Source organism: Natator depressus, chromosome 15 (assembly GCF_965152275.1).
Source record: "Natator depressus isolate rNatDep1 chromosome 15, rNatDep2.hap1, whole genome shotgun sequence".
Lineage (NCBI taxonomy): Eukaryota > Metazoa > Chordata > Testudines > Cheloniidae > Natator > Natator depressus.
Window position 1 is genome coordinate 9,286,655 of NC_134248.1, and position 25,794 is coordinate 9,312,448.

General features: G+C 48.8%; 2 protein-coding genes across 4 annotated transcripts in view; one reads left to right on the top strand and one right to left on the bottom strand.

Moving 5' to 3' along the window:
• The first annotated feature begins 133 nt into the window (after window positions 1-133).
• On the top strand, window positions 134-5,061 carry PEBP1 (phosphatidylethanolamine binding protein 1). Its single transcript, XM_074972475.1, has 4 exons — window positions 134-306; window positions 1,704-1,813; window positions 2,413-2,513; window positions 4,095-5,061. Exons 1-4 carry the CDS (start codon window positions 169-171, stop codon window positions 4,310-4,312), a joined length of 567 nt encoding a protein of 188 aa, XP_074828576.1. The 5' UTR covers window positions 134-168; the 3' UTR covers window positions 4,313-5,061.
• Window positions 5,062-9,879: 4,818 nt separating this feature from the next.
• TAOK3 (TAO kinase 3) overlaps window positions 9,880-25,794 on the bottom strand; it is a 139,257-nt gene continuing 123,342 nt past the window's right edge. For 2 of the 3 annotated variants that reach the window (XM_074973022.1, XM_074973023.1), the window contains 7 exons: window positions 22,995-23,231; window positions 22,282-22,410; window positions 19,073-19,276; window positions 14,606-14,845; window positions 12,867-13,079; window positions 11,218-11,400; window positions 9,880-10,421 (listed from right to left, as the gene is read on the bottom strand). In XM_074973022.1, the coding sequence (XP_074829123.1) occupies window positions 10,260-10,421; window positions 11,218-11,400; window positions 12,867-13,079; window positions 14,606-14,845; window positions 19,073-19,276; window positions 22,282-22,410; window positions 22,995-23,231 (1,368 nt within the window). In that variant the 3' untranslated portion in view covers window positions 9,880-10,259. Of the gene's footprint in view, window positions 10,422-11,217; window positions 11,401-12,866; window positions 13,080-14,605; window positions 14,846-19,072; window positions 19,277-22,281; window positions 22,411-22,994; window positions 23,232-24,057; window positions 24,077-25,794 lie in introns of those variants that run through there. The other variant, XM_074973024.1, reaches the window with a different exon arrangement.

Here is a 25,794-nt window from a genome sequence, read left to right on the forward strand (position 1 = left end):
GAGGCCAATGGGAGCGGAGAGAGGCGGCGGGGCCCGCCCCCTCTGCCCGCCATGGCCAATGGGAGCCGACGGGGGGGGGGGAGCCAGGCCCCGCCGCCCCTCAAAGGGGAGCCGCTGGCGCGCGCCCGCTCCAGGCCCGGAGCTCGCGCAGCCGCTGGGGGGCCGAGGATGGCGCTGGCGCTGGGGCCGTGGGACGGGCCGCTGAGCCTGGGCGAGGTGGAGCAGCGGCCGGCGCAGCCCCTGCGCGTGCAGTACGGGGCGGCGGCGGCGATAGACGAGCTGGGCCAAGTGCTGACCCCCACCCAGGTAGGGCCGGGCCCGAGCCGGGCGGCCCGGGGAGCCGGTCGCGGCAGGGCAGCCCCCGCCTCCGGCCTGCTGCGGCTCGGCCCGCGCTGCCCGCCCCGGGCGCGGGGCAGAGCGAGGGGCCGAGCGGCCTGCGCCGGGAGCGGGGCCGTTACGCGCTGGAGGCCGGGCCGGGCGCGGGGGGAGGTCACGGCCCCGCCCGGGGTGGGGCGGGGCCCCTCCGGGGCCGTGGGTCTCCCCGGAGCGGCGGAGGCCGCGCAGCCGCTCCCCAGAACCCGCCGAGGGGCGCTGCCGTGGCCCCCCGGGGCGGGGCCGACCCCGGCTGGAGCGGGGGGCAGAGCCGAAAGGCGGCGCTCGGAGGGGGGGCTCATTGCAGGGGTGGGGCGCTTGCCCGGGGGGAGCCCGGCGCCGCTACCATGACGCAGCGGTGTGGGCCGGCCGAGGGGCTCGAACTCGGTATCCCGGCCAGCAAAGCGCGCGCGTGTGTGTGTGCGTGTGTGTGTGGGGGGGTGAGTCCCAGCTCTTAGGTCTGCTCCCCGAGATTCCTGCTCGATGAGAGCCAAACAGAAACGATCTGCTTGGCCTTATGACCCACGTGGGAGCCTCTGGCGTCCACTGATACTGGACTTGCCTGGGCGCTGGCTTCCGGCAGGCTAAGTCCATTGATCGCGGTAGCGTTCCTCCTGACCTGCCCCAGCATGAGAGCAAAGTGCAGGCCCACTGTGCTCCAGGGGGTTGTGGTAATGCCTGTGTTGCTCCAACACCACCACCCCATTGCTAGGAAATGGAGCACGTAAGAGGAGGGTGCTGCGGTGTTGGGTTGGAATCCTCCTTGGCTGCATACCACCAGCAGTGCCCAGCGGGTATCCGTTTCTCAACAGGGTGGAAAATTCCACCACGCCAGGGAGTGTTTCTGCTGTCCAAGTACGAGGTAAGGAGTAGATGTGTTCCATAACTGAGTCAAGGACTCCAGCCTTGATCCTTTGTAGCACGCATCTGCCAGTTACGCTTCACTGCACCCAGATGACAGAAACAGACCTGCCTCGTTCTTAGAGTTTCTGTGTTTTGCATTCAAGTTCTTGTCACTACCATGGAGGTGCAGTTTTTAAGTGCCAAATGCTGCAGTTTGTGGGGGTTGTTTTCATTCAAACATGTTCTAAGTGGAAGAAAAAACATTCAGCTCATTAAAATCCTTCATTTTTAGGTGGGATCTACAAGCAGTCTCCCTTCTGGTGTAATGAAAACGGGTCTATGTAATAACGTTAGTGTGATGTGTCAATTGCATGCCCAGTATAACTTATGGCTTACAGCACTTGGAGAGGGGGTGATGGATTCTCTACGGGGATATGACTATTTTTCCTTTCTTGTTTAATGAATGGCATACAACTTAATCATTATAGGTTCAGAACTGCCCAACCAGCATTGAGTGGGATGGCTGTGATCCACAGAAACTCTACACCTTGGTTCTCACTGACCCAGATGCTCCAAGCAGGAAGGATCCAAAGTTCAGGTAATAGTGCAGGAGAATTTTGGAAGTTTCCCTCTCTTGTCTGCCATAAATGTCAATAGCCTGACCACTGAACTATTAGTTGAACTTTCATGCTGCCTCTTTCAGCTGAAAATTTCTGCTGCACCAATCAAGTTGAGAAGGGTGATGTGAATTGTTAGAGCCTTGAAGTCAGCCTATATAGCAAAGCCTGCAACAGAACCCAAAGCTCCTGGTCCTGAATGTTAGCCAGTAACCATCCTTCCCCACCCAGACATCCAAGGATGGGAAACATGCCCCCCGACAATGAATGCTCAGAGCAGTGCTGCTGCATGCTTTGTGGTGAGCAGAAAGCACTTACCTCTGCCCTGCTGGCTTCTTAGCTTCATCTGAACAGTTCTGGCCAATGATATTCATGTGAAACTACATCCTTATGTGTGTATGTGGCGCAAACTTGGCAGGGACAGCAAAAGCCTGTGATGTTCCACCAGGACAGGGAGTGAGTGTGGAAATACTCTGCTTCTAATAGCCATCTTTCTGGCTGGCCATTTAATTCACTTGGCAGGTCCAGTAATCCGTAGAGACTGTTATTGGTTCTAACTTGGGCATGTTCTTCCTCTTAGGGAATGGCATCACTTCTTGGTTGTCAACATGAAAGGAAACGACATCAGCAGTGGGTGTGTCCTTTCTGATTATGTTGGTTCTGGGCCACCCAAAGGGACAGGTTAGTAAGTGGTAGCCCCCACATACCACTCTGGTCCTGCATGGGCTAATGCAGGACTCCTTGCTACATTGTGAATACTACAGTACTCAGACTTGACTGACTAATCCATGCTGTGAATGAGTAGATCGTAATGTAGAGGAACCCAAGCAGGAGCGTGCAGGGAGCTGTAATGTACAGAGAGAATGAAGTCACCATCTTGGTGGGCAAAGAAATGAGGATTCGTGTGTATACCTCCTGCACCAGGAGTGCAGAGCAAACTGCTGTCTAAGCAGCAATGTGGATAGCATGGCCAAGCACTGTCCATCTGCCTCTACTATATTTCCACCATGCAGGGAAAGTAAATGACTAGCATATTGCCTGCATCAGGGGCTGGAGGGAATGTCACTGAATTGATATCTGGGTGGTTCCCAGATGAGAACTGAGTTCCAATGTGACCCTGAAGGCTATTCAGACGTAGCTGGTGCATTTTGTTCATGTATTAAATCTTCTTTCCTGTAAGTAAAGAAGCTGTTTACCTGAGAGATGATACCAGCTGCTGGACATCTCTTCTCCTGCGTAAACGTAGTGGACAAGTTGAACTTAGTGCTTGTCTGGGAGTCTAAGCTCTGACATCACTTAGAGCAGGTGTTAGGCCGAGGAGACTAAAACAGTTCTGTATGTGGGAGTTGGTGCGCTCTGCTACAGCTGAAGAACTGTTTGCAGTGTGTGTGCTCAGTATATGCCAACATCTCAGCTTTCAAACCCTACAGATCTGTATTAGCCACTCCTCACACCTGGGGGGAAAAATGGAAATATGGTGACAATTTCAGTCGTAAAGGTTCATGGCAGATATTTACCTGCCCAAGGCGTGAGCTGGAACTGTCCATACACTTTATCTTCATAAACTGACAGCTCATGATGACCCCACATTCTTGCAGGTCACACATGGCCATGCTTGGCAATTCTCCTGAGTCAGTATGTTCTGTGGGAATTGTTTTGCTGCTCTTCTGGATGCTGAACATGCGTTCTTAAAGACTTGCTTGGAGTGTGCCAGAAAAATACAAATTATTCTGCTGTCCTAGACCTAAGATCTATGCAAAACACGTGCTTCTGCCTTCAGCCGCAGTCTATTAAAGTGGACAATACTACTGAAAGTGGTTGATATAATGGACTCAGTGGCACCATCCTATCTCACAGGTCCTTCCCTTAAAACACTTGTCCAAAAGGCCTCAAACTCGTCCTTAACCCTTATGCAACAAGATGGCTAAAAAGCCAAACCCTGGAACCAATGAAAGTTCCAGCTGTACTATAAGATGTCTGCCCTAGAGCTCCTGTCTGTGTACAATGCCTGGCTTATCTAATGTCTACACCTGGTGCTATGTCTGCACATTCATTGTATACTTGACTCATGACAGCCTCCATGATGTAGGATACCAGAATGGTTTGTTTATACGCAATAACAAGATTAACGTATGGATCAGACCCTTGTATAGGGGTGTGTATGATCACAAGCTTATGTACCATAGTGCTTTCCTTGAAAACAAATACAGATTTTCTTCTATTTAACATAGCGTGTCTGTCTCTCTCCCACCCAATCTGCAGGACTTCACCGGTACGTGTGGCTGGTCTACGAACAGCCACAGCCACTGAACTGCAACGAACCCATCCTCACGAACCGATCTGGTGACAAACGTGGGAAGTTCCAAGTGGCATCTTTCCGCAAAAAGTACAAGCTGGGAAACCCAGTGGCTGGCACGTGCTATCAGGCAGAGTGGGATAGCTATGTGCCCAAACTCTACGAGCAGCTGTCTGGGAAGTAGCGGGGAGGGGCAACCCTTAAGCCTCTCATCCTTGTTCCTACATCCCCAAATCCCATCACTTAGAACAAAACTAGCTTTGAGCGAGATGGATCGGTCTTTTGGGAGACAAAGTTTGGGCAAAAGTAAGTGTTTGGAGAAGAGCAATTTCTACCACTGTCCCTGCTGCTCCTTTCCTCTTACCCAGCTCTGTGCTGCCTCTGCAAACAGTTACTGGGTGGAACCAGAGCCCCTTACCCAGTGTACAGCTGTGACCTGAACCTGCTTCAGTATTAATGTAGTTTTTTGCATAAGTGGGGGGGTCCTGCCCAATCACCAACGCAGACCTCAGTGTTGCTAGTAGCAAGTGGTCCCTAACCAGACAGGGGTAAAGGGAAAATGTACCATTTATTGTGCCCATTTCTGCAGAAACCAGTGCTGCCTAAAGAGCACTAGTACAATCCAGAAATCTGCTATGGTGAAATGTTGAGAGCTGCTTACACCTCCTGGGCCATCTTGAAAAGCCTGTGTCTTCGAAACTCTTGGGGGGGGGGGAGAGAATATGGCTTCTGTTTCTCTTCCCTCATGGTAAGAATGAGCTGAGGTTCCTGGGGATGAGCTAATCCCCAAGAACCCCCCCTTGCATGTGTTCCCACCTGCCCTTGCAATCTTAGGTCAAACTTCACAATTAGTCTGGAAGGAGAAATGTGACTTACAGTAGCAAACAAATTAAAACACCCAGAGCCTGCCTTTATGCAGACATACAACGTAGCGGGGAAAGACCGGATTCACTCGTCACTAAAAAGTGGTGATAGCAGATTACTATAGGAGAGGGGATACTGTAGTGACTACCCAAGGACAGCTACTATCCAAAAAGACTTTCAGATGTTCCCTGGAGGTAGCAGTAGGTCAGAGATGCTCTGCGGAGCTGCTTGGTTCCACACCAGTATGTCAGGTGACTGCTGTACCCTTTAATTTGATTTAACTATATACTGGAATGGGGGAAAAAACTTGACCCTGGAAGCTTCTGTTGAACCAGAAAATTAATGTAGCTGATATTGTTTGTGCAAGTCATTGTTGTGCATTATTTGCTGTTTGCTTTTAGTTCCATTAAAAGGACAGAATCACAGGTGGACTTGAACATGGTTTTGTTCCCTTTCTGGAAAAAGCTTTGGCCCCAGTGGCTAACAAACTGCCTTTAGACTCTCTCTAGGTGGCTTCAGATCACCTTTGTTAAACTCCTCTGGGGGGGGGGGGGGGGAGCTGAATGCATGCTCCAGGAGAGGGGAGGCTCAGAAGAGTATCCTCTTTCTCTCTAACATGTACAGGGGAAGGGGGTGGTGGGCAGGGCCCAGGGAGCACCTGGAGCTTAAGGTGAGCTGTGTGTTTGGGGGAACAGAAAACATGCTTAAACCCAAGGGGCACTGCCTCTCTGCACATGTGAAGTACTGGCTCTTCCTTACATGGTGTGAAGGTGCAGCCTCTTGGTTAAAATTAAAAGGAGTACTTGTGGCACCTTAGAGACTAACCAATTTATTTGAGCATAAGCTCACTTCATTGGATGCTGTAGCTCACGAAAGCTTATGCTCAAATAAATTGGTTAGTCTCTAAGGTGCCACAAGTCCTCCTTTTCTTTTTGCGAATACAGACTAACATGGCTGTTACTCTGAAACTTGTTTAAAATTGCGAGCCTTCAGTTAAGCTAGTGTTTCAACCACTTTACAGAGCTGTAAAGGGCTAGAGGAATATTCTATCATAAGTTCAACCCAGCTTTGGAAAGGGGACTTCACCAGCTTGGCTGTCATTCCTGAAGGCAGGTAGGGCTATGTTGTACATTCACAGTGCTGTAACAGAACACCATGAGCCAGGGCAATGTTTTGCTGGGGGCAGGGGCAACTCCTTGATGCTGATGAGTGCAAGAGCTGTGTAGCCTCCCAGCCACAAGCTGTGTGTCTATCAGAAGTTATGTTCATGTCCCTTAGTGTTTTAGGAGTAATGCAGGTTAAACTTCCTTGGGGGGCAGAGACCCTAATGTCATCTCTCCTCCAGACCAAGAATAAGCTGGGGGGGAGGTGTCAGAGAAACAGGCCTGCCCCAGGCACTGAAATACCCCAATCTGAGGTACCAGTCTGACAAATGCTTAGAATGCAATCCAAATCCTGGAGCAGCAGAAATCCTGAGAGAAAATGGGGGCTGGGCTACTGATCTAGCCCTCTCTGCTGTCGCACAATTCCCCTTAACTAGAAACTTTGGAGACTGGCTCCAAGACCTTGCTGGGCAAGCACAACCTGAATGGGAATTGAGCCTGTCTCTGCCCATGTGCTGTGAAGCAATCTCTCTCAAAGCAAGAGGAGTTGTTCCACTGTTCACATCCATTCTCTGATTTGCTTATCAGCAGAGGGAACCCACATTCTGGCAGTAGGAGATCCTTGTACACCTAAGCAGCTTTGCTCTAGCATTAGTACCCATGGCAACTGCAGGGGCTAAGTTTGTTTAGGGCACAACAAAGGTTTTGCCAGAGAAATGCCACAAGGGGGCTAGGAAATGAAACATTTCTCTGATGGTGTTTTTCACCCTTGAATAGTGTCTACTACAGCACTGGACACTATCAGAAGAAAGCTTGGTGCAGCTGAGAGGACCACCACAAACAGCAGAAATGTCACTTTAAGCAGTAAGAGTTTACTGTTTTTCCCTAAATTTGCTGCTCAAAAAGAGAGGGAAGGGCTATACACTGAGAATTAAACTGTTGGCTAAGAAAGACCTCATTTTAGGCAAAGGTCAAACAAACACCCTTGTTCTTTGGATGGCACCCCCACCTTCAGTGCTTTAAAATCAGGACAAACTGAGCTATGCAAGCAGCCAGCTTGACTGTAGGGAGTATCATGGCACAGGATCACTCCTGCGATCTGCTGGAAGGATGACTTACACATGCTGTGGGCACTAACCTGTCTGACAGCAACAAAAGCAACTTGAGTCTGTGCTGCTGGGGTTGTTCCTTCTCCCCATCTTGGGTCTAGATTTACAAGCAATGGCCCTGAGGGTTTTTCAGCCACTCTATGCATAAGCAGGTGCTATTCGAGCCCTGGGCCCAGCACACTGAGGATCCAGCCTGCTCCGGCACCACCAGTCCTGCTCCAGCAACGTACTCCAATGCCCATTTGATGTCTTTCCCTGAAACAATTACAAATCCCCAATTGTTGGCAGAAGCTTCAGTTCACCCCCTACCCACTTATACCTTAGGCCAGTGCTGTTCTTTGAAGGCACTGCCAGTTTGTGAGAGAGCACGTTCATTTCCCATGTGCTTTGATGATGGCGCGAAGGCCGTGAAACTTCTGAGCAGGGGCACGTTCTGGGGTAGGTGCTGTAGAAATGCACATCTGGTCCAGACAACACCCGTGAATCCAAAATTAAAGGGTAAGTTTCCAGACAAAGCAGCTGGCTTTACACTTCGGCTTATCTTTGGTACTACCCCCATGCGCTTCACAGAAGTGGGGCTGTAAAAGCCATGATCAAAGCACTAACTGTGGAAAAACATGGGACACATCAGCACTGTGTTACAATTTCACTTGTGAGCAGAGGGGCTGTTCCACCAGCCTTTAATGGAGTCTCCAACAACCCACAGGAGATCTAAATGTAAAGCACTTACAGGGACTGATCAGTGGAAAACAAAATGCCTGTGTACACATTTTGGGCCAGATCCTCAGCTGATATTAACAAGCATGGCTCTATCAGGGATGCTCATTAACAGCAGATGAAGGTCTTTGAGTCTTAACACAGGTGGACAATTCATTCCAAGGCTGCAAACTTGGTCTCTGCTAAAATTTTCTGATGCATGCATTGCTGCTATTTTTTCTCCCTCCCCCATTATAAATGCAAGGGGTACCTGTGGAGATGGTAAGGGCAATAGTTTATATGTATATTATCATGGTGCACGGCTGGTTGCAATATCCATAATAAAAACTGTTCCCTTTCAGGCCAAAAACTAAGCACCTCCCCTCTCCCGAATGCCTGGGGAAAGTGAGTGAAGATAGGGCAGCAGAGTGGAGATACATGAGCCCGGACAGGACTGAACAGCAGTGAAGGACTGCACTAGACAAGTATTAGCTCAGTTTCCCCCAAGTGGGAACTAAAGATGAAAAAGGGGGGAAACAAATAGCAATACAATGGACAGAAAAAGTCAACAATGGTAACTGTGCCAGGGCATGGCCAAGAGGAGATAGGGCAGGAGGGTGCCGCCTAGGAAGGGAGGCTAGGCCATTCATCTACTGCATTGTAGATTCCAAAAAAACATGGCGAACCACTCTCTCAGTCCCTCAAATCCACCCTAAGGCAGCAGCAGGCTGAAAAATGGTGGAGACATCATAGTCAGCCATCCTTGTGGGGGGCAAAGTCATGAAAAGAAATGTGGGGTGTATGCAGATGGGTTCATATGATCAATGCCGTGGAGAGAGAACCGCCCATCTCCATGTACTGCTGGAGAGTCTGGGCTGAGCGTGCACCATCCATTCCAGCCGCTGCACAAGCGGCCAAGCAGGTTCCTTCGAGAGAAACTGCTCTGAGGCTTCAAATGCGCCCAGTGGAAGGACGGCATGAGCCTGAGATGAAAGCACGCAGGCCTGGTTCCGCTCGCAGCTTGGAAGGAAGAGGCGGGGTGAGGGCGGGAGCGGATAACTACGCTGTGGGCGAGAGCCGCTCGTTCCGCGACAATGAGACAGCGAGGCGGGGTGATGAACACTTTTATTTACAAATATAATTAAAAGCTCTGACAGTTCCTCATGCTCTTCCTTGAAAGCTGAAAAATGGTTTTTTGTTGTTTTTGTTTTTTTAAAGTGCATGCAAAAGAAGGTAAAGCGTTTTTTTTTTTTTACTGCTTTTTATTGTAAGAAAATACACAGTTTGAAAGTGTGACTAATGCAGTATTTATGACCGAGATTCTGGGGAGGGAGGTGGGTTTGGGGGGGCGGGACAAAACAAGAAAAGAAAGATCAGGATGATCTGACCGAGAGACAGTGCTGAACTCCAACTACTGAACTGGAAAGTCAGGGGTGGGACGGCTGGGGAGTGGGAGAGGGGAGAGGAAAGGAGTAAAAAAATTCTGATCAGAGAAACAGTTAAAATACAATATGAAAATAAGTAAAAGCTCTCCTTAAATTCCTTCTATACACAAAATACACGATTTGACAAAGCCCAATTTGTGCTACTGGGATCCTGTGGGCTCATTTAAGTGTATTCATATTCTCTGCCACAGCAGAAAATGATTATGATACAATCAAGAATATGCCGAAGGCCGAGGTCAAACCCCTACCTCGCCCGGCATGGTTCTTTTAAAAAATCACAAGATCTCTTCACCCCGCCCCCCCTTCCCTCCCCTGCCCCCAAAAAAGTAATAATATGTCACCACTGATATGTACATCACGATTAAGATTTTTTTCTGTAAAATGTATCAAATTTCTCAATCTTTAATAAATTTTTTATTTAATTATTCCTGATGAATAAATACCAAAAAAATAAAAATAAAATAAAATTATGCAGCAGCTAGTTAAGGTAAGGCTGCGGATTTCGTCTCTCTCCCCTTGGGTTTTCATATATAGGGTTGGGGTTTTTTTTTTTTTTTTTTTTGCTTGTACTTTCATTGATTGGTGGTAAAATGAGTGATTGCTCAAAAGCAACAGACATCCACTTTTGTTTGATTAGTTAAAATTGTCTCCAAAGCTTTCACTGAAACATTTGTCATCATTGCACAGAGACATCAATACTGTGACGTACTATGAAAAGAGACTGCCAGGAGCTGTCCCGCACTGGCACTTGACGCAGGGGAAGGGGCCCTGACAGAGTAAGAACGTACAGGCACTAGTCCGACACAATGTCAGTAAGAGACAGAAAGAGAGAGAGCACGCCCGTTAACATGGGGAATGTTGGTTTTTTCATAATTTTTGTTTGATTTTTTGAAAATGGCAAAAGAAATTTAATCTCATCTATAGTCCTCCTTGGGATAATCTAATGTGACCGAATTCCCAAAGCCCAGTCGCAGACTCTCCATGTCAAACGTTTCAATCTCTCGCTCTTGCTTTTCCAACAGAATCTTTATCCTCTCGCTGCGTTCCTTCTGGAGGGCAGCCAGCTCCTCTTCAATCTGAAACAAGCACAGTCAACAACCTCTTCAGCCAGCACCTCAAAGCACCCTGGAGCTTGACCAGCTGCCTGGCGTGCACCACTCTAGGGTGACCCCCCTGCTGGCTGATTTAGGAGCAGCATCTGGTCTCCCATATTGAAGGGGGAAGCCATGATGTGCAAGATGGAAAGGGGGCTTAAGGACAGGAGAATTGCTAGGGATTCTCCTGGTCCTCCACCTTGGATGGCTTTGGCCTCTCTGCAGGCAGACGTACCCACTATCAGAACAGACAATCCAACTGTTGCCTAGGGACCACCTCACCAAAGCAGCTCAAGGCCTAGTTAGGGAGTTTGGTATCCTGGCTCCAGCACCAACCAGTGCCAGATACTTCAAGCCCTCAACTGCACATAGCTGTTTGATATTACCATGCGGGGTAGTTTTCTTCCTGACTCCAGCTGGTGTTCAGCCCTGAAGCATGATGACTGATTAACCCCAGACAGTAAAATTACAAGGGCTAACTGCAGGTGCTATCCTTACCCATGCAAATGAGCGATTCTTTAAGAAATCTTACTAGATTATGTGCCTCAACAAATAGGCAAGGTGTTCCACAGGTGAAGTCCATGTGCCAGATAAAGCATTTATTTGTATCCATTTTGAAATCTGCCCAAATTTCCTTCAGCACATCCATTCTATTTAACCCTTCAGTTCCTGGCACTCATTTAACTAGTAACAAGGACAGCTCAGATGTTGCTAGCTCCAAGGAGTGATTCACAATGGAGTGATTCAGATGTTGCCCGTCCGCACGGCTGAAACGTACCTTTTGTTCGAGATGGGCCCTGCGCAGAGACACCCTCTGCTCCAGCTTCTGAAGCTCTCGGTCATGCTGTGCTTCCGTCTGCATCTTGATTTTGCTCTGGTATGCGTTCAGCAGTTCCATCTCCTGCTGGAGCTGCAGCCTCAGGGCTTGGCATTCTGCTTCTTGAGCCTCATCTAGCCGTAGCTGCAAGATCATTCAAAAACAAAACATCAACTCAACCAGTTACTTCCCTGCTTTGGGGCTAGGTGGGCACGGGCTGCTCCTTGCCTACACTCACTGATGAGTTTGCACTTAAACACTACCTAAATCCCAGCATCAAAGGTGCTGATGGCTGGTGGCACGCGGCGTCTGCATAAGAAATGTCTGTCTTTCCAGTGGCTTGTGGAGCAGCCGTCGGACTGGAGGTCCCGGTTATACAGACACCCCGGGATTTGTGGGGTTGGGCTGTGTAATGGAAGCGATGCGCTTGCTCACTGGTGGCGGCATGGTGCTGAAAGCATTACTTTAAAAGCCACTGTTGAGATAGCAGCATTACTGCTAACCCTGCCAGCTGGTGAGCAGGAACACTGCTGGCTGGCAAGTGGGGGTCACTGCTGGCTAGAGAACAGGGGCTAGTTGTGTTAACAGCTAGGGAAAGTCAGAGAAATACTCTGTGTCTGGGAGCCCCACGTGGACTTTGGGCTTTGTCAATGTCTCAATACCTTGGGAAGCAGAGAAAGTGAGGAGACCTACTGATGGAGATACCCAGGACAAAAGAAGGAGCAAGGCCCAGAACGAGCTGGGAAAAGTTCTTCCATTAAGTGGATCTCCGAATCACTGCATTTCATTATTCACTTTCGGTAACTCAGGACAGTTACTTGTTGCAAGAGGTTTGCAGTGTCTGCCTCAAACACCCCACTCAACATACAGGTGCTGATCGTGCTGAAAGATGGTCAGTGGCTTCTACCGACTCAGTAAGGCAGGTGGCTAAGTACCACACCTGGATGTAAATGGAGTGAGTGTCTCTCTCTGGACACTGGGGACCTAGGATGTGGGCTGAGCAGCTTGGAGGGAGGAACCCTAGCCACATCCATGCCTTGGGAGAAGGCTTTTGTATTCTTTGTTAAAGGCAAATCCCAGGAAAGGGGTGAATTTGACCTTCACACACTGTGTACATTGTTTGATGAGCAATTTGGGGAAGGTGCCTGCTCTTTCACTGTAACCCTAGTATCTGGGCAGCAGAGTGGTGAGGGCAAAGACCATCAGGCAGGAGACATCTGGGGATTTTACTGAGATCAGAAGCAAAACTCGTTTAAGAGTCTTTATTTGCTACTCAATTGACAACGATCCTCAACCTATAAACTACCACAATTTAGCGTGCCAGGAAGATTGAACAGGAGAGGCCCATGACTAGAAAAGCACGGACCCTTCATGTCAAGCAGGAGGTGCACTGGCAAAGCTGCGTGGGGACCAACAGGTCATGCAGCTTAGGAGCGAGGTGCGCTGGCAAAGATGGAAGGAGAAGCTGTCACAGATGCTGCTCACATTATTGCTGGTTCTATCCCCTCCACTGCACTACACTAATATTCACCCCCACGGTTCACTGCGGGCATGAATCCTGGCGTATCCCATTCACCAAGGAGATCTGAAGCTCTGGACTTTGCACTTACGGCTTGTGAAGCCATCATTTCATTGATGCTCTGCTCGTACTGCTCTGCCAGGATGGCGAGCTTTCTCGTCTGCTCATCTTTCAGACTCTTTAGGATCGTTTTGTGCTCGCTCTTTGGAGTAACTTCCAGCTGGTGATTCTTCAGCGCTTTATACTGCTTCGTCTGCACTTTGCACGTGTCCTGGAACTGCTTCTTGATTTGCATTTCCATGGCCTGCAGAAAAATGGGAGAACATGAAGACGAAGTAAGAGGTTTGGGTACTGAGAGGGCTGGCAGGCAGGGCTATGGTACATCCAAAACAAACATATACAGGAGAGTGCCAGCTAGTTATCAGCCAAGACATTACCATGCTCTCCATCATCTTATACCAGGGATCTCAAACTCGAATCACCACAAGGGCCACATGAGGACTAGTACATTGGCCTGAGGACCGCATCACTGACATCCCTCCCCCCCCGGCTGCCTCCGGTCCCGCCCCCGCCCCACCCCTTCCATGAGGCCCTGCCCCACCTCTTCCCACCCCTTCTCCACCCCCATTCTAACCCCTTCCCCAAAGTCCCTGCCTCAACTCCGCCCCCTCCCTGCCCCTATTTCAACCCCTTCCCCAAATACCCACTCCTGCCCCACCTCTTCTCCACCTTCTCCCCTGAGTGCCTGGCTCCCCGCTCCTCCCCCATCCCTCCTGGAAAGCGCTAAGTGCTGTCAAACAGCTGTTTGGCGGCAGGAAGTGCCTGGAGGTAGGCAGACGAGCGGGAACGCGGCGAGCTGGGGGAGAGGGGGAGGGGAGCTTGGCGGCCCGCATATTTGAGACCCCTGCCGTATACCCACTGTCTTACTTGGGTGACTAGCTGATCCATTAATACAAGCAGTATTCTCTTTCTGAGGGAGAAGAGGCTTCTGACTTTAGGCCTCTGTTCAGACAAGCACGTAAGCACATTATCAACTTTAAGTCGCATGGAAGATAATGGAAATTAAGTGTGTGCTTACATGTTTGGCTGAATAGGGGCCTTAACCAGTAGTATCCACTGGAGGCTAGTCAACCTAGAGCATTTTCTCTCTTTTACAATCACTGCTCCATGGGTCAGTTGCCATATTCACTGACTTGCCAAGTGCCTTTGCTCCCCAAATTCTCCCCATCTTTCTATCCCACAAATACCTCCACAACTCACTTCCTGCCCCCATGATACGTCCACTGGAAGACTCTAGGATTTGAAAACATGGAAAGGCGCACGCTCGTCACCCACTGCTCCGAAAAGATGAAAGGAAAAGCTCCAGGAACGGCTCAGCAGGTTTCTAACTGTTCTCTAGCTGCATGAGCAGGATGCAGCCAAGGACCAACCCCACCCACATTTATTTAGTTTTTCTGCCAACGTCAGAAGCAAGGAAACAGCACCAGAACCTTTCACCAATGGATTCAATACCGAGGCTGAAGGAAGGACAGAGCGATAGGAGCAAAATTGCTTGAACACCTTGTCAGTTGGGAGTATTACTATCGAACATTTCTATAGCTACCTACATCGAAATGGCACTTAAAAAACCAGAACCCACCTTTCCCCTGGCCCAAGTGCTTACAACGTACCAGACACAGGAGGCCAGCTCAGGACAGGGAGCTCCTGGGGGATACCAAGTGTCAGGAGGAGGGGCTGCTTGGTGAAGGATGACGGAGGCTGGCCAGGGGGCAGAGAGCAAAGAGGAGGGGATGGGTGCAAACAGCTGACGAAAACGAAGCCCCGCAATACCTTCAGATTTTTTGGCTGCTGCCGGAGTTCCATGAAGTGCTTCCTGTGCAGCTCCCTCTCCCTCCGCTTGTTGTACTCCAGCTGGTTCTCGAGCTCCGTCTGGTGCTGCAGACGGATCAGGTCCATCCGCAGCTTCTGCAGCGTATGCAGCTGCCTGTACTCCAGCTCGCGCGTCGACTCGTCGTGCCGGATCAGCATGGCATGCTCCATTTCTTTCTGGGTCCGCTTTTTGTTCAATTCCTGCATAAGACACAGTGCAACAGAGGCTAGGGGCTGGAAGGGGCAGTCTCAGAAATAGGCAACATTCATTCTCCCTCGGGTTGCAAATCGCTTCCTGCCCAGACACAGCCGATGTGAGCACGTGGCCAGCCATGATAGGTATGGCCAGTCACCCCATTCATTTCGATGGACGTTCTGGAGAGCTGTATGGGCTGTGGGTCCAGAACAAATATGCTCCTAACCCCCTTTGGTCCCAATTTGCCCCTAACCCCGACCCTGTCACTTCACCAGGCTACTATCACCAAGCATCCAGCAGATGGCGCTGACGGGCAACATGCTTTCTGCAATACTCCAGAGTGCAGGTACGTGAGGGGTGGGCAAACTTTTTGGCCCGAGGGCCACAGTGGGGAATGGAAATTGTATGGCAGGACAAAGCACTGGAGTAAAACTTGCATTGACACAAGTGGGAGCAAAATTAGGCTTATGCGGAGAGCTTTTGAAAAATCTTACCCATAGGGAACAATCCTGCCCTGGAGAATGGACCAGGTGACCCGGTAGAGCAATAAAAATCAGACATCATAAAACTTAGCCATGTATAACACCAGCCCTCCATGGCAGGGTTCCCTCTGGCCCTGGCACAAACCCACCACCACATGGTCTAGCAAATTTTCTCAGGATATAATCTGTACTAGCAAACTTTTCTGTTTTAACTATACCGCTATTAAGAGCTACAATCCATCAGTGTGGAAGCAGCTCACAGACTCATTGACTTTAAGGCCAGAAAGGACCATCGTGATCATGTAGTCTGACCTCCTGCACATTGCAGGCCACAGAACCTTCCCTACCCACTCCTGTGATAGATCCCTAACCTCTGACTGAGTTACTGAAGTCCTCAAATCTTGATTTAAAGACTTCAAGTTCCAGAAAATCCACCATTTACTACAGTTTAAACCTGCAAATGACCCGCGCCACAGGCTGCAGAGGATGGTGAAAACCCCCCAGGGTCTCAACCAATCTGACGTGGAGGAAAATTCGTTCCCGACCCCAAATATGGTGAACAATCAGACCCAGAGCATGTGGGCAAGACCCACCAGCCAGATACCTGAGAAAGAATTCTCTGTAGTAACACGGAGCCCTCCCCATCCAATGTCCCATCACCAGCCCTTGGAGATATTTGCTGCTGGCAGTTACAGATCAGTGATGCCATCATAGGCAGTCCCATCATACCATTCCCTCCATGAACTGATCAAGCTCAGTCTTGAAGCCAGTTAGGATTTTGCACCTACTGCTCCCCTTGGAAGGCTGTTCCAGAACTTAAGCCTAAGTTTGTTGATGGCCAGTTTGTATCCATTTGTTCTTGTCAGCATTGGAACTTAAATAACTCCTCTCCCTTCTGGTATTTATCCCTCTGATGTATTTATGGAGAGCAATCATATCTCCCCACAGCCTTCATTTGGTTAGGCTAAACAAGCCAAGCTCTGAGTCAGCTCCTTAAGTCTTCTCTTGTTAGCTAGGTTCTCCTTTCCTCGGATCATACTAGTAGCCCTTCTCTGCACCTGTTCCAGTTTGAATTAATTTCTTAAACATGGGAGACTCGGACTGCACACAGCATTCCAGATGAGGTCTACGCCAGCATAACTCATTCCAGTTCAAAAAGTGAAATAAGCTATACTGGTGAAACTGTTCACTAGGGCATATATACCACTATAAGTACATCAGTAAAAAAAAAAAATCACATCCCTAATGAACACAGGTAAACCAGCCCATAGCACAGACCCGCCTTTGGGGTAGCAACTGTGACAGGTTTAAGCTAGGAAAAGAAAAGCAGGTTCAGAGCCGTGGCTCATCTCTGGCAGGGAATCAGTACTGCCAAGCATGCAATGCCTACATTTAACTGAACTGCATCTGATGGCCTAGCTCACTAGCCAGACTCTCCGAGATACTGATGCCCTTTCACCCTCTTATCCAAAGGGATCCAGTGGATTTCAAGCACTCAGTACTTCAGGCCCTGGAATCAGTGATGTTGTGTGTCAAAAATCTTCACCTGGCACCCTCAAAAGAACCACCAGAAACAAATGGATTGAACCCCTCCCACAATTCTGGGTTCTAGTGCCAGCCAGTCCAAAATGAAAGGAGATGCCCCATTTTACCCACATTCCTTTGCCCTTGCCACGGAACAAAAACCTCACTGATCACGGACGTTCTGTTCAAAGGTAATGGCCAAGCTTTTCAAAAACAAGTCCTGATTTTGGGTGTCCCACAAAGGGGCCTGATTTTCACTAGGGTTTAAGCACTTTCCTTCTGAAGATCAAGCTGTTTTTAAGGCAAATCCTGTGGGACACCCAACAATCAAGGCACCCAAAATTACCAGTCGCTGATGAAAATCCTGGCCTGCATGTGTATCTGTGTAGATACAGATTTATTTCTCTATGTCTCCCAACCTGTGTGTGACAGCCTGACACTTCCTGTTATAAGAACCTGTTTTCAGTTGCTTATAGTCAACCTTTAGCCACCTGGGCTGAAGTGTTCCATGTCTCACCATTCTGCTGCCAGCAAATACCTGTGAAACCCACTGGCAACCTGTCCCGTTCCCCACTAGTGCCAGTCCACAGAGGAGGACAACCTACTCCTGCTCTCCGTTACTCGATTAGTCAAGCGGCAGAGGTCTGTGCTGTGCATCTACACGTTCCAACGCTGCTGCTGATCCATGTCAAGACGCCGCCGCACGATGGAATTTGTTTTTTCAGTTGGCTTTTTGAAAACCCGAGGAAATCTCGCACAAGAAATACTCTGTCACAAGAACATCAGGGTTACAAAGTCAGGCACTCAAAAGCTAGGAAATGCTTGTGCAAACTGAACTCTGCCCACTTGAGCAGCTGCATGATGATACAGTCTTTCATTACATGATGACGTACTATTTTCCATAGGACCCTTCCCTCTTTCAGTGCACAGGATGGACGGTGCTCACTTAATGAGTTTGTCGTCTTGTTGTTCAGTGCGTGGTCCCAGGCCTTATTTACACCACACTATTCAATCCCTGCTCGGAAGGCAGGATTTTTAATTTCCTCATGGGCTTTTCTACGATGCTCAAACGAGTGCTTCACAAACATCAGCCAACCTTCACAAAACCCCCGTGAGAGAAGGAGCCAGTACTACGGGTCCCTGCATTTTACAGAAGGGGAACTGAGGCATCCACTAACTTTTGGAGATGCCCAGGACCTGATTTTTCGAAGTGCTTTGCATTATATAGCACTTCCTATGTTCCAAGCACAGCTCCCCTTCATTTCTGTTGCAGCTGTGAGCTCCACACTTCTGCAAATCAGACCCTCGGGTCTCAAGTCAGGCACCCAGAAAATGAGGAACACACAGTTAATGACCACCTATGAAAAGCTGGGTGTAAGTGACCTGTGCCCAGTATCACATAGGAACTCTCTGGCAGAGGCAGGGATAGAATCAACATCCTCCTTTAGCACAGAATACTGATTAATCCCAGAGCAGGTCCAGCCTGTGCACTGAACGAGGCAGTGGTCCTGTGGAATAAATAGTTTTGAATGACATGATCACATACCATCATACTGCATACGCATGAGGGGGTTACATTAAGGTTGTACAGGCAACCTTAATAGTGCCATTTCTAACTTTTGAGTGCTTGACTTTGCAGCTTTAATATTCTTTTAATGCTGTCTATGGGAGTAACATCTACTTCTAGCCATTTGACTGTTCATAACAAATCCAACAGAGTGAAAACTGGTCACATGACACTACCGTGTATATCACAGACATCTCCCAGGGATACCCTTAACGAGGCTGGCACACACAGCAGCTGACTCTCTCGGGTCTCCTGCCAGAGAAGCCCAGTGGGGTCACCCAACAAATCCCATGCCAAGGAGACCAAGTAGATGTCTTCCACCCGAGAGCCTGACGACCAAACTCAGTATCTTCCCTTGGAGCTGCCCGCACCAGCAAGAGGAGCCTTGTTGCCACTACAGCAGTTGCTTACTTGGAACGTTAACAGCCAGAACGTTACACGTCTTTTTAGCTCTTTATGCCATTTAGTAATTAGAAACGGGAAAAGCCAGTACCAGGGAACTAGCAAGAGCTCCACGAACCACCAGTCAGCCATACCCCCCGCCCCCCAGCTTCTAGAACCACTGCTTTACAGCCCTGAACACCACAGCGAAGAACGAACTAATCAAACAGTCCAGCAAGCGAGAGTGAAATAGCGCCAAATGTTAAAGAGTGACGTACCTCCCGAATGTTCTGCTGCTCCATCTCGTGCCTCTTAATCATGGTTTTCCGCCTGAAGAAGCGGCAGTTTTTGTCGTAGTAGAGCCTCTGCTGGCTGAGTAGATGGGCCTCCTCTTCGGCCTGCGTGTGCTGCAGATTCTCTTTGTGTTTGGAGATTCGCTCTTGCTTCTCCTTTTTCGGTGTGCTGTGGTCCTCGTTCATCTCCTGGGCGCGTGCGCGCACACATAAATAATCAAGAAACCAGTCGCTTCTTAGGACCAACCTGCCTATCTAGGTGATGCCCATACGAGCCCTCTGGAGCCAGATGGTAGTGGTACCCTCACATGACTCTGCCCTACCCTTTACCTGCTTATAACAACACACTGTACTCCTGTAAGTGCCTTTCAGCCTAGGCAAAGCCCTGGCTGGGATGATTTAGTCGGGGATCGGTCCTGCTTTGAGCAGGGAGTTGGACTAGATGACCTCCTGAGGTCCCTTCCAACCCTGATATTCTATGATCTCAAAGTGCGTTAAAGACACTATCCCTCACACCACCACTGAATTCCATTTTACACAGGAGGATCTAGGGACAAATGACTTGCCCAAAGCCTACATAAGCAAGTCAGTGTGAAAGCCACGAATAGAAGCCAGAAAAGCTTGGATTCCAATTCTGTGCTCTAGCTACTTAGCCGCCAACACCTGAGTTCACGATCAAGGCACTTCTGCTTATGATTCTTTGATAAGGATACTACCTAGCTTTTATATGGTGCTTGATGCTAAGAAGGACAGAAGACGGAAATTCTGACTCCCTGAGCCAGTTTACAAAGTACAGAAGTGAAACCTGTGTTGAGCTGTTAGCAGCCAAGCACACCCTACTGGGAGGCCATGTTCCTTGTACTGATGAATTGACACCTGGCTTCCTTTATTCCATCTGAACCAGCACCTGCAGCCTGGATGGTTCTTTAAAGCCACCAAGGGCTGGCAGTACCAACATCTTTAATGATTTCAAAAAAAGAACCTCAGGTATGTAGTGAAATGCTCCCCAGTCCAGTCTGGCTTTTCCTCAGGGGGTCGCCCTCACTCTGGACCCAAATGAAACCATAGGTATTACTAATCCCAGTTTTTTAAATGGTACCAAGTATCTCATCACATGTGAAACTGGGCACTAAGTTGAGAGCCACTGCTTTCATTTGGTAACTACAGCTGGACTGGTTCCCGAGTCATTGCCAGCCTGGCTTGCTTGGAGACCCTTTGGCCGGTTTCTCAAGCACAAATGTATTACAAAGCTCTGTGGCGTATGGCAAGAGTGGAACCCTGGGGTTCACAGGATCCCGATGGGTCCCCAGCCCAACCCCTCTCTAGCTGAACTATTATACACTGACTCCAGGGGGATCAGAAAGAGGAAAACTAAAATTACTGGCAGGGCAAACATCTATGGGGTTATAGAGAGCAATGATAAGAACACAATGTGACAGCATCCAAAGGGATTGCTAAAGAGCACTCCAGGAAGAGAATGGGTAGGACTCCTGGGTTCAATTCCCAGCTCTGCTACTGATTTGTCCTGTGACCCTGGGTAAGTCATTTAACCCTTCTATGTCTTAGTTTCCTCAGCTGCAAAATGAAGATGATATATCTATCTATCCCCCCACCCCCACACACAAGGTTTTTGGTAGCAAGTTTAATAAAGGAAAGGTTTGCAAAGTGCTTTTGATTCCCAACTGCAAGTTGCCATATAAATGCACATTATGTCATGTACTAAAATAGACTTGCAAAACAAGCCACAAGAAGAACAGCACAGTTTGGACAGTTAGTGTACTTGCCTTAAAGGCTATTTGAGCTGCAGTTTTCAGTGGAACACTTTTTCAAAATACACTTTTTTTTTTGGAAGAGTTTCCACTGATTTAATGGTGTAACACCCCTTGAAAAACAGGATATTTGGGGAAGGTTTTTTCTGTTTGAATTTCAACCAAGTGTTACAGCTCAGTGAAGATAGGCTAGATGGGATGGAGACAGGCTAGCCTGCTTGTTCTCAGACACCCCTGAGGGCTGATTAGAGTCACTGTCTGGGCACGGTCCCCCCAAGGAGCGTGATGTGTGCTCAGCTCTGCTAAGAGATGGGGAATGGCAAAACAGTCCTTGTGGCAATACCAGGAACCCAGTCATTTAATGAGCAACATTATAGTGGTGCCAAATGGGCCCCCAGTCCAGGCTGCAGAGCGTGTTGGCCACAGCATCAGGGGTGTCTGGATACAGAATTATACCAGGGGGGTCTCAGGCATTTTTCCTTCCTGGGGGTAGGGACGTAGTTGGTTTATTTTCTGATCAGGAGTAGGCAACTCCCCCTTAGACATCAGTCAGTGCCTGGCGGCTGACGTGACGTTGTTTAGCCTTAGCATGCAAGGCGGGATATGGTTCTGGAGATTCCTTGGGTCAGTCAGCTCATCACAGATAAACCATTGCACCTTAAAGGGCATTAATAAGTTGAGGCTGGAAGCAGGACTATGTCAGGCCAGGCTCTTTGGACAGGGAACACTCCGAGGACAACAGTCCTGCTGGCCGCCCTTGGAGCACTGAGGCAAAAGCCTGCTCATTTCTGCAGACTTCTCCTTGTCTGTATTTTCTTAAGCACACATTCAGCAAAGTACTTACGTACATACTCAAGTACTTTGCTGATTCACATCCTTAATGAGGCTCTTCTCCTGCTCCTCCTTTGCTATCTTTTTTCTCCCTGCACTTTATGCTAACTAGTCCCTTTGACCTGGTGTGGTGCTTGCCTTTATGCATGCGGTTTGGGGTGGGACTGGCTGTATATATAGGCAGGCCATTTATTGGCTTTGATTTTGTATTGGTAATTGTTGGGCACGCTGATGACGACTGGCAGGTGCCCTATCAATGGTTTAAATAAAGCTGATGGCCACGTGGGTGCTCTGTGATGGATGCCGGTGGGAATTCTCCAGGAGCTCTCCTTTTCCCTATGACTTTCAGGGTTAAAGATCCTGCTTTGTGGAGATTCACCTGCCTGTAGCCAGCTGCTGCTACTGAGACTATTAGCAAATCACTCTGGAACACTGCCAGGCTCTCCCAGTTCCTGAAAGCCCGAGGAGTTAGCAATCTGAATTTAGATCGCCGTGCGGTAATGGGCATTAAATCACTGTGCAGGCCCAAATTTATCAAAAGCAAAGCTTGGACCATACTTGCTCCAAACCTCTTTGAAATGTGGTGGTTCTTACCTCTTTAATCTTTTCCTTGCAAAGCTTGTACTGCTTCTTCTGACTTTCTAAAAAGGTCGCCAAGTCTTTCTTCTGCTGAGCCAAAATCTGTTGCTGGAATTTCTTCTCATCCGCTGCAGTCGCCTTTGCCTGAGAGAGAGAGCATGAGCGAGTGAGTGCACAAAGTCTATCACCGAGCAATCTGTAATTGTGCATTCGGCCACTCTCAAACCCTGCGGCGCAAGGTCCTAGCCCATCAGTATTCAACCACATGGAAGTTTAATTGTAAAAATTTTACCACCCACATACACATTTAGGAATTTCTTCGTGTTTCCTGTCTCCTCCACCAAAATCGAATGTGAAATTGTTCATTCTCAAGGCTAGGACAGTGCAAACTTCTTTACCCTACCCAATTAACATGTATCATCCCATGACCTAGAACCACCACGTCTAGGGCTATGAGGGCAGTTCAGTCTTCAGGGCCAATTCTGGGAATGCCAGCAATGTTACTAGTCACTGCCAACTGGTGATTGGGGACACCTGTCCATTAGGAACTAGACTGAGATCCAGCTGGTTAGGGTAAAAAGCTACCAAAGGACCCTCAGACAGCAGCCACTTGCAGCTCCCAAAGTACATATTTTAGATATGGTTGAACAGTCTTTCCCTGGAGATCACTTGCAATACTTTCCTGTTCAGTCTCCTGGCCCAGATAGGTAATTCATTGAATTACTGACCTCCTTCTCCATGATAGCCACTTGCTTCTTGGCCAGCTTCTCCAGCTCAATGGACGAGTTGTTGGCATGGGTCTCCACCTCCTTCTGCAGCTTGAGGCGGTGCTCGTCCATCTCGGCCTTCAACTTGTTCTCCAGGGCGATCAGCTGCTTCTGGTGCTGGCGCCGCATCCGCTTATAACCTGACATCTGTTCCCGCAACTCGTTCTCCTGCTCATGCTCATGGATCTGTCTTGTAACCTGATGTCATTGAAAAGGAAAAAAGGCATTAGAAGCTCCCTGTGCAGGCAAGTCTCCCCTTCACAGCTACTTACCCGCTAAGCAAACTCCCAGCACCCACACACGGACTCACCGGGAACGCTGCTCCAAGGTTTTACCGCGGCAGCTACTGTCTAACGTCAAACGGCCTGACACAGAGGAGTCCTACAGGCCGGGAATGCCTCTCGCCTCGGGTGCCCAGCCGGATTTTCCCACATTATTCAGGGGTTTCAGTGCCGTTCAGTAACAGAACGTGCCCTGTTCCTTGCAGGAAACGCCCAGCCATTTATGCAGGAGAGGGGCAGGCAGCTCGCTGATCAGGTTAGGGAACCCCACAGAGCACTTGGAAACAAAGGCAGCTCTAAGACCTACAGAGTCCCTCTTGGGCAGGGTTCATAAAATGGTCATGACATGGGGGGAGAAACAAAACTCCTTGGCTTCTATCCCTTATTAAATGGTCCTTTCCTAGGAGGAGCTGCCTCATTCCAGGCTCCCTCCCAGAGCTCTGGAGGGCGGCTCACTTTTATCGTCTACCCCCACCCATCCATTCCCTTCCCCTACCCGCAATCTAACCTAGAGTAACACCAGAACAAACCAGGTCAGCACTTTTCATTATTAAATTGCCCCCACTCTGCAGGTTCACCTTGAGACTGCTGGCCCACAGCCTCCTTTCACTAAAACTCATGGTGGAAACCCTGCATCTGGCCATCTACATCTGCACCTTATATGTTATACCTGGTTTCCATCCCATAAGGATTCTCTACCCCTCGATTTTTATCTCCCGCCCCAGCGACTGCAACAGCCTTACATTCTTCCTTATGAGTTGTTCCTGAGTGATGATCAAAAAGTGCTTGCCAGTGTTATTTTCTGCTTCCAGTGGATTCTATTGACAATCCACACACACAGGCAGATCTCCCTGCTCTCAGGTTCCCATGAGTGGCACACACAGAAACGAGGGGCTGGGTACAGCACGCTCTTTAAAGAGCGATCCCGCCCATTGGACCCAGTGTTCCAAACACAAGGGCGCACTGTTCCATAACCGAACAGTATTAACAAGGTGGATCATACGGTCTAAGCAGATTACAAACACTGTTCAGCTGAAACAAACTCACAGGATACACATTGATTTCTGTGCTCCAAGTGCAGGCGTGTGAAGGAGCGGTAAGAGCTTCAGTTATGCCAGGAATTTTAAAGAGAAAATACCAGTTGCAATGCTCCCCGTTCAAAGGAGAGCATTGTCACACAGACCACAACCATCTTCATCTTGGTCAAAAGATAGGACCATAGGTTTGCCTAACAAAACCACCATCTCACTCCCTGCTGCTATTCACAGGTAGTGGCTGGGGTGAACGCTGGGCCTGGCATGGATGGCACAAGGGCTACAGTCTCTGATCCCTGCAGTAGGCTTGCACTCCACACTTGCTCCACAGATGGAGCAAGAAGCAAATGGTGCTCAGACCTTTAACGGAGACTACAGAAACTTTACAAAACCACCCTTATTCTCATGCACAGTGGCAACTTTCTCTGCAGTTTGGGGGACCCCAGGCTCTGTGGGTAGCTAAGCAGAGGGAGAAGTGGAAGGCACTGCATCATAACAGCTGCTAGAAGGTGTTAAGAAGCAACAGCTGAGCACTGACTTAGGATGGGGTGTATCATGGGCCATTGGATGGCTTGTATTTTAACAACAGATGCTTTTGGTTATTAAACACTCATTGGCCAGTCCAGCATGTTAAGACAACTAGCTGGCGAGAAGCAGCAATCAACAAAACCATCTAAAGCAATAAAACGGCACAAGTTTGACAAGACAGCTGAGATGCCATTGGGAATAACAGTATTGGCTCTGTAGAGTGAAAGCATGGTGGCTGCATGCTCAAATTCATCCCAGCCAAACCATCTACCAGGACTGTAGAGTTTTGTTCTGCAGCGGGATATGAAAAGCAGCTTTGGATGGAGGACAGGAAGAGTGCTGAAAGGCCGTTACCCTGTTGGGGGCTGAGAACAGCTAGCAGTATGTAATAATGAACCATCAGTAAAACTGGAGTCAAAGGCCCAGAATAACTGTTGATAAGAACAATGGAAGTTATGGCACAAAATGGGCAACCTCTACCAATGCAGGAAAAAAAAAACAAAAAAACATGCAGTTAATTCAGAAGACTGTATCCACCTAGACCATCCATTTTCTGTCTAAATAAGGCTCCATTCCCAGGGAGAACTTGTGGCTGTGTTAAAGCCAACCATGTGCAAGAGAAAGAAACATCTCCTCTTTACATCAAGGATCGAAGGACATTACTCTGAAGTTAACTAGACTGATCATACACTTGCACACCGGCAGTAGGAAGCGAAACCAACTATGGCATGATGAGTGACAGTCTTCAAATGGATACGATGGGGGTGAAGGTCAGTCCGATGTTAATGACACAAAATCATGAGAAGAGTGAGGAAGCACTATCACAACATGTTAATGGCACCCTTGACTATACAAGGACATTAAAGTACTTTATGAACAACAGAATCCCACAGATTATAATGGATAAGGGAAGAAGAC

What these genes read in the sequence shown, in the direction of transcription:
- PEBP1 (XM_074972475.1), top strand. Translation starts at nt 169, where the DNA reads ATGGCGCTGGCGCTGGGGCCGTGGGACGGGCCGCTGAGCCTGGGCGAG. An exon ending in AAGTGCTGACCCCCACCCAG is followed by an intron (nt 307 to 1,703) that starts GTAGGGCCGGGC and finishes TAATCATTATAG; the next exon opens with GTTCAGAACTGCCCAACCAG. An exon ending in AGGAAGGATCCAAAGTTCAG is followed by an intron (nt 1,814 to 2,412) that starts GTAATAGTGCAG and finishes TCTTCCTCTTAG; the next exon opens with GGAATGGCATCACTTCTTGG.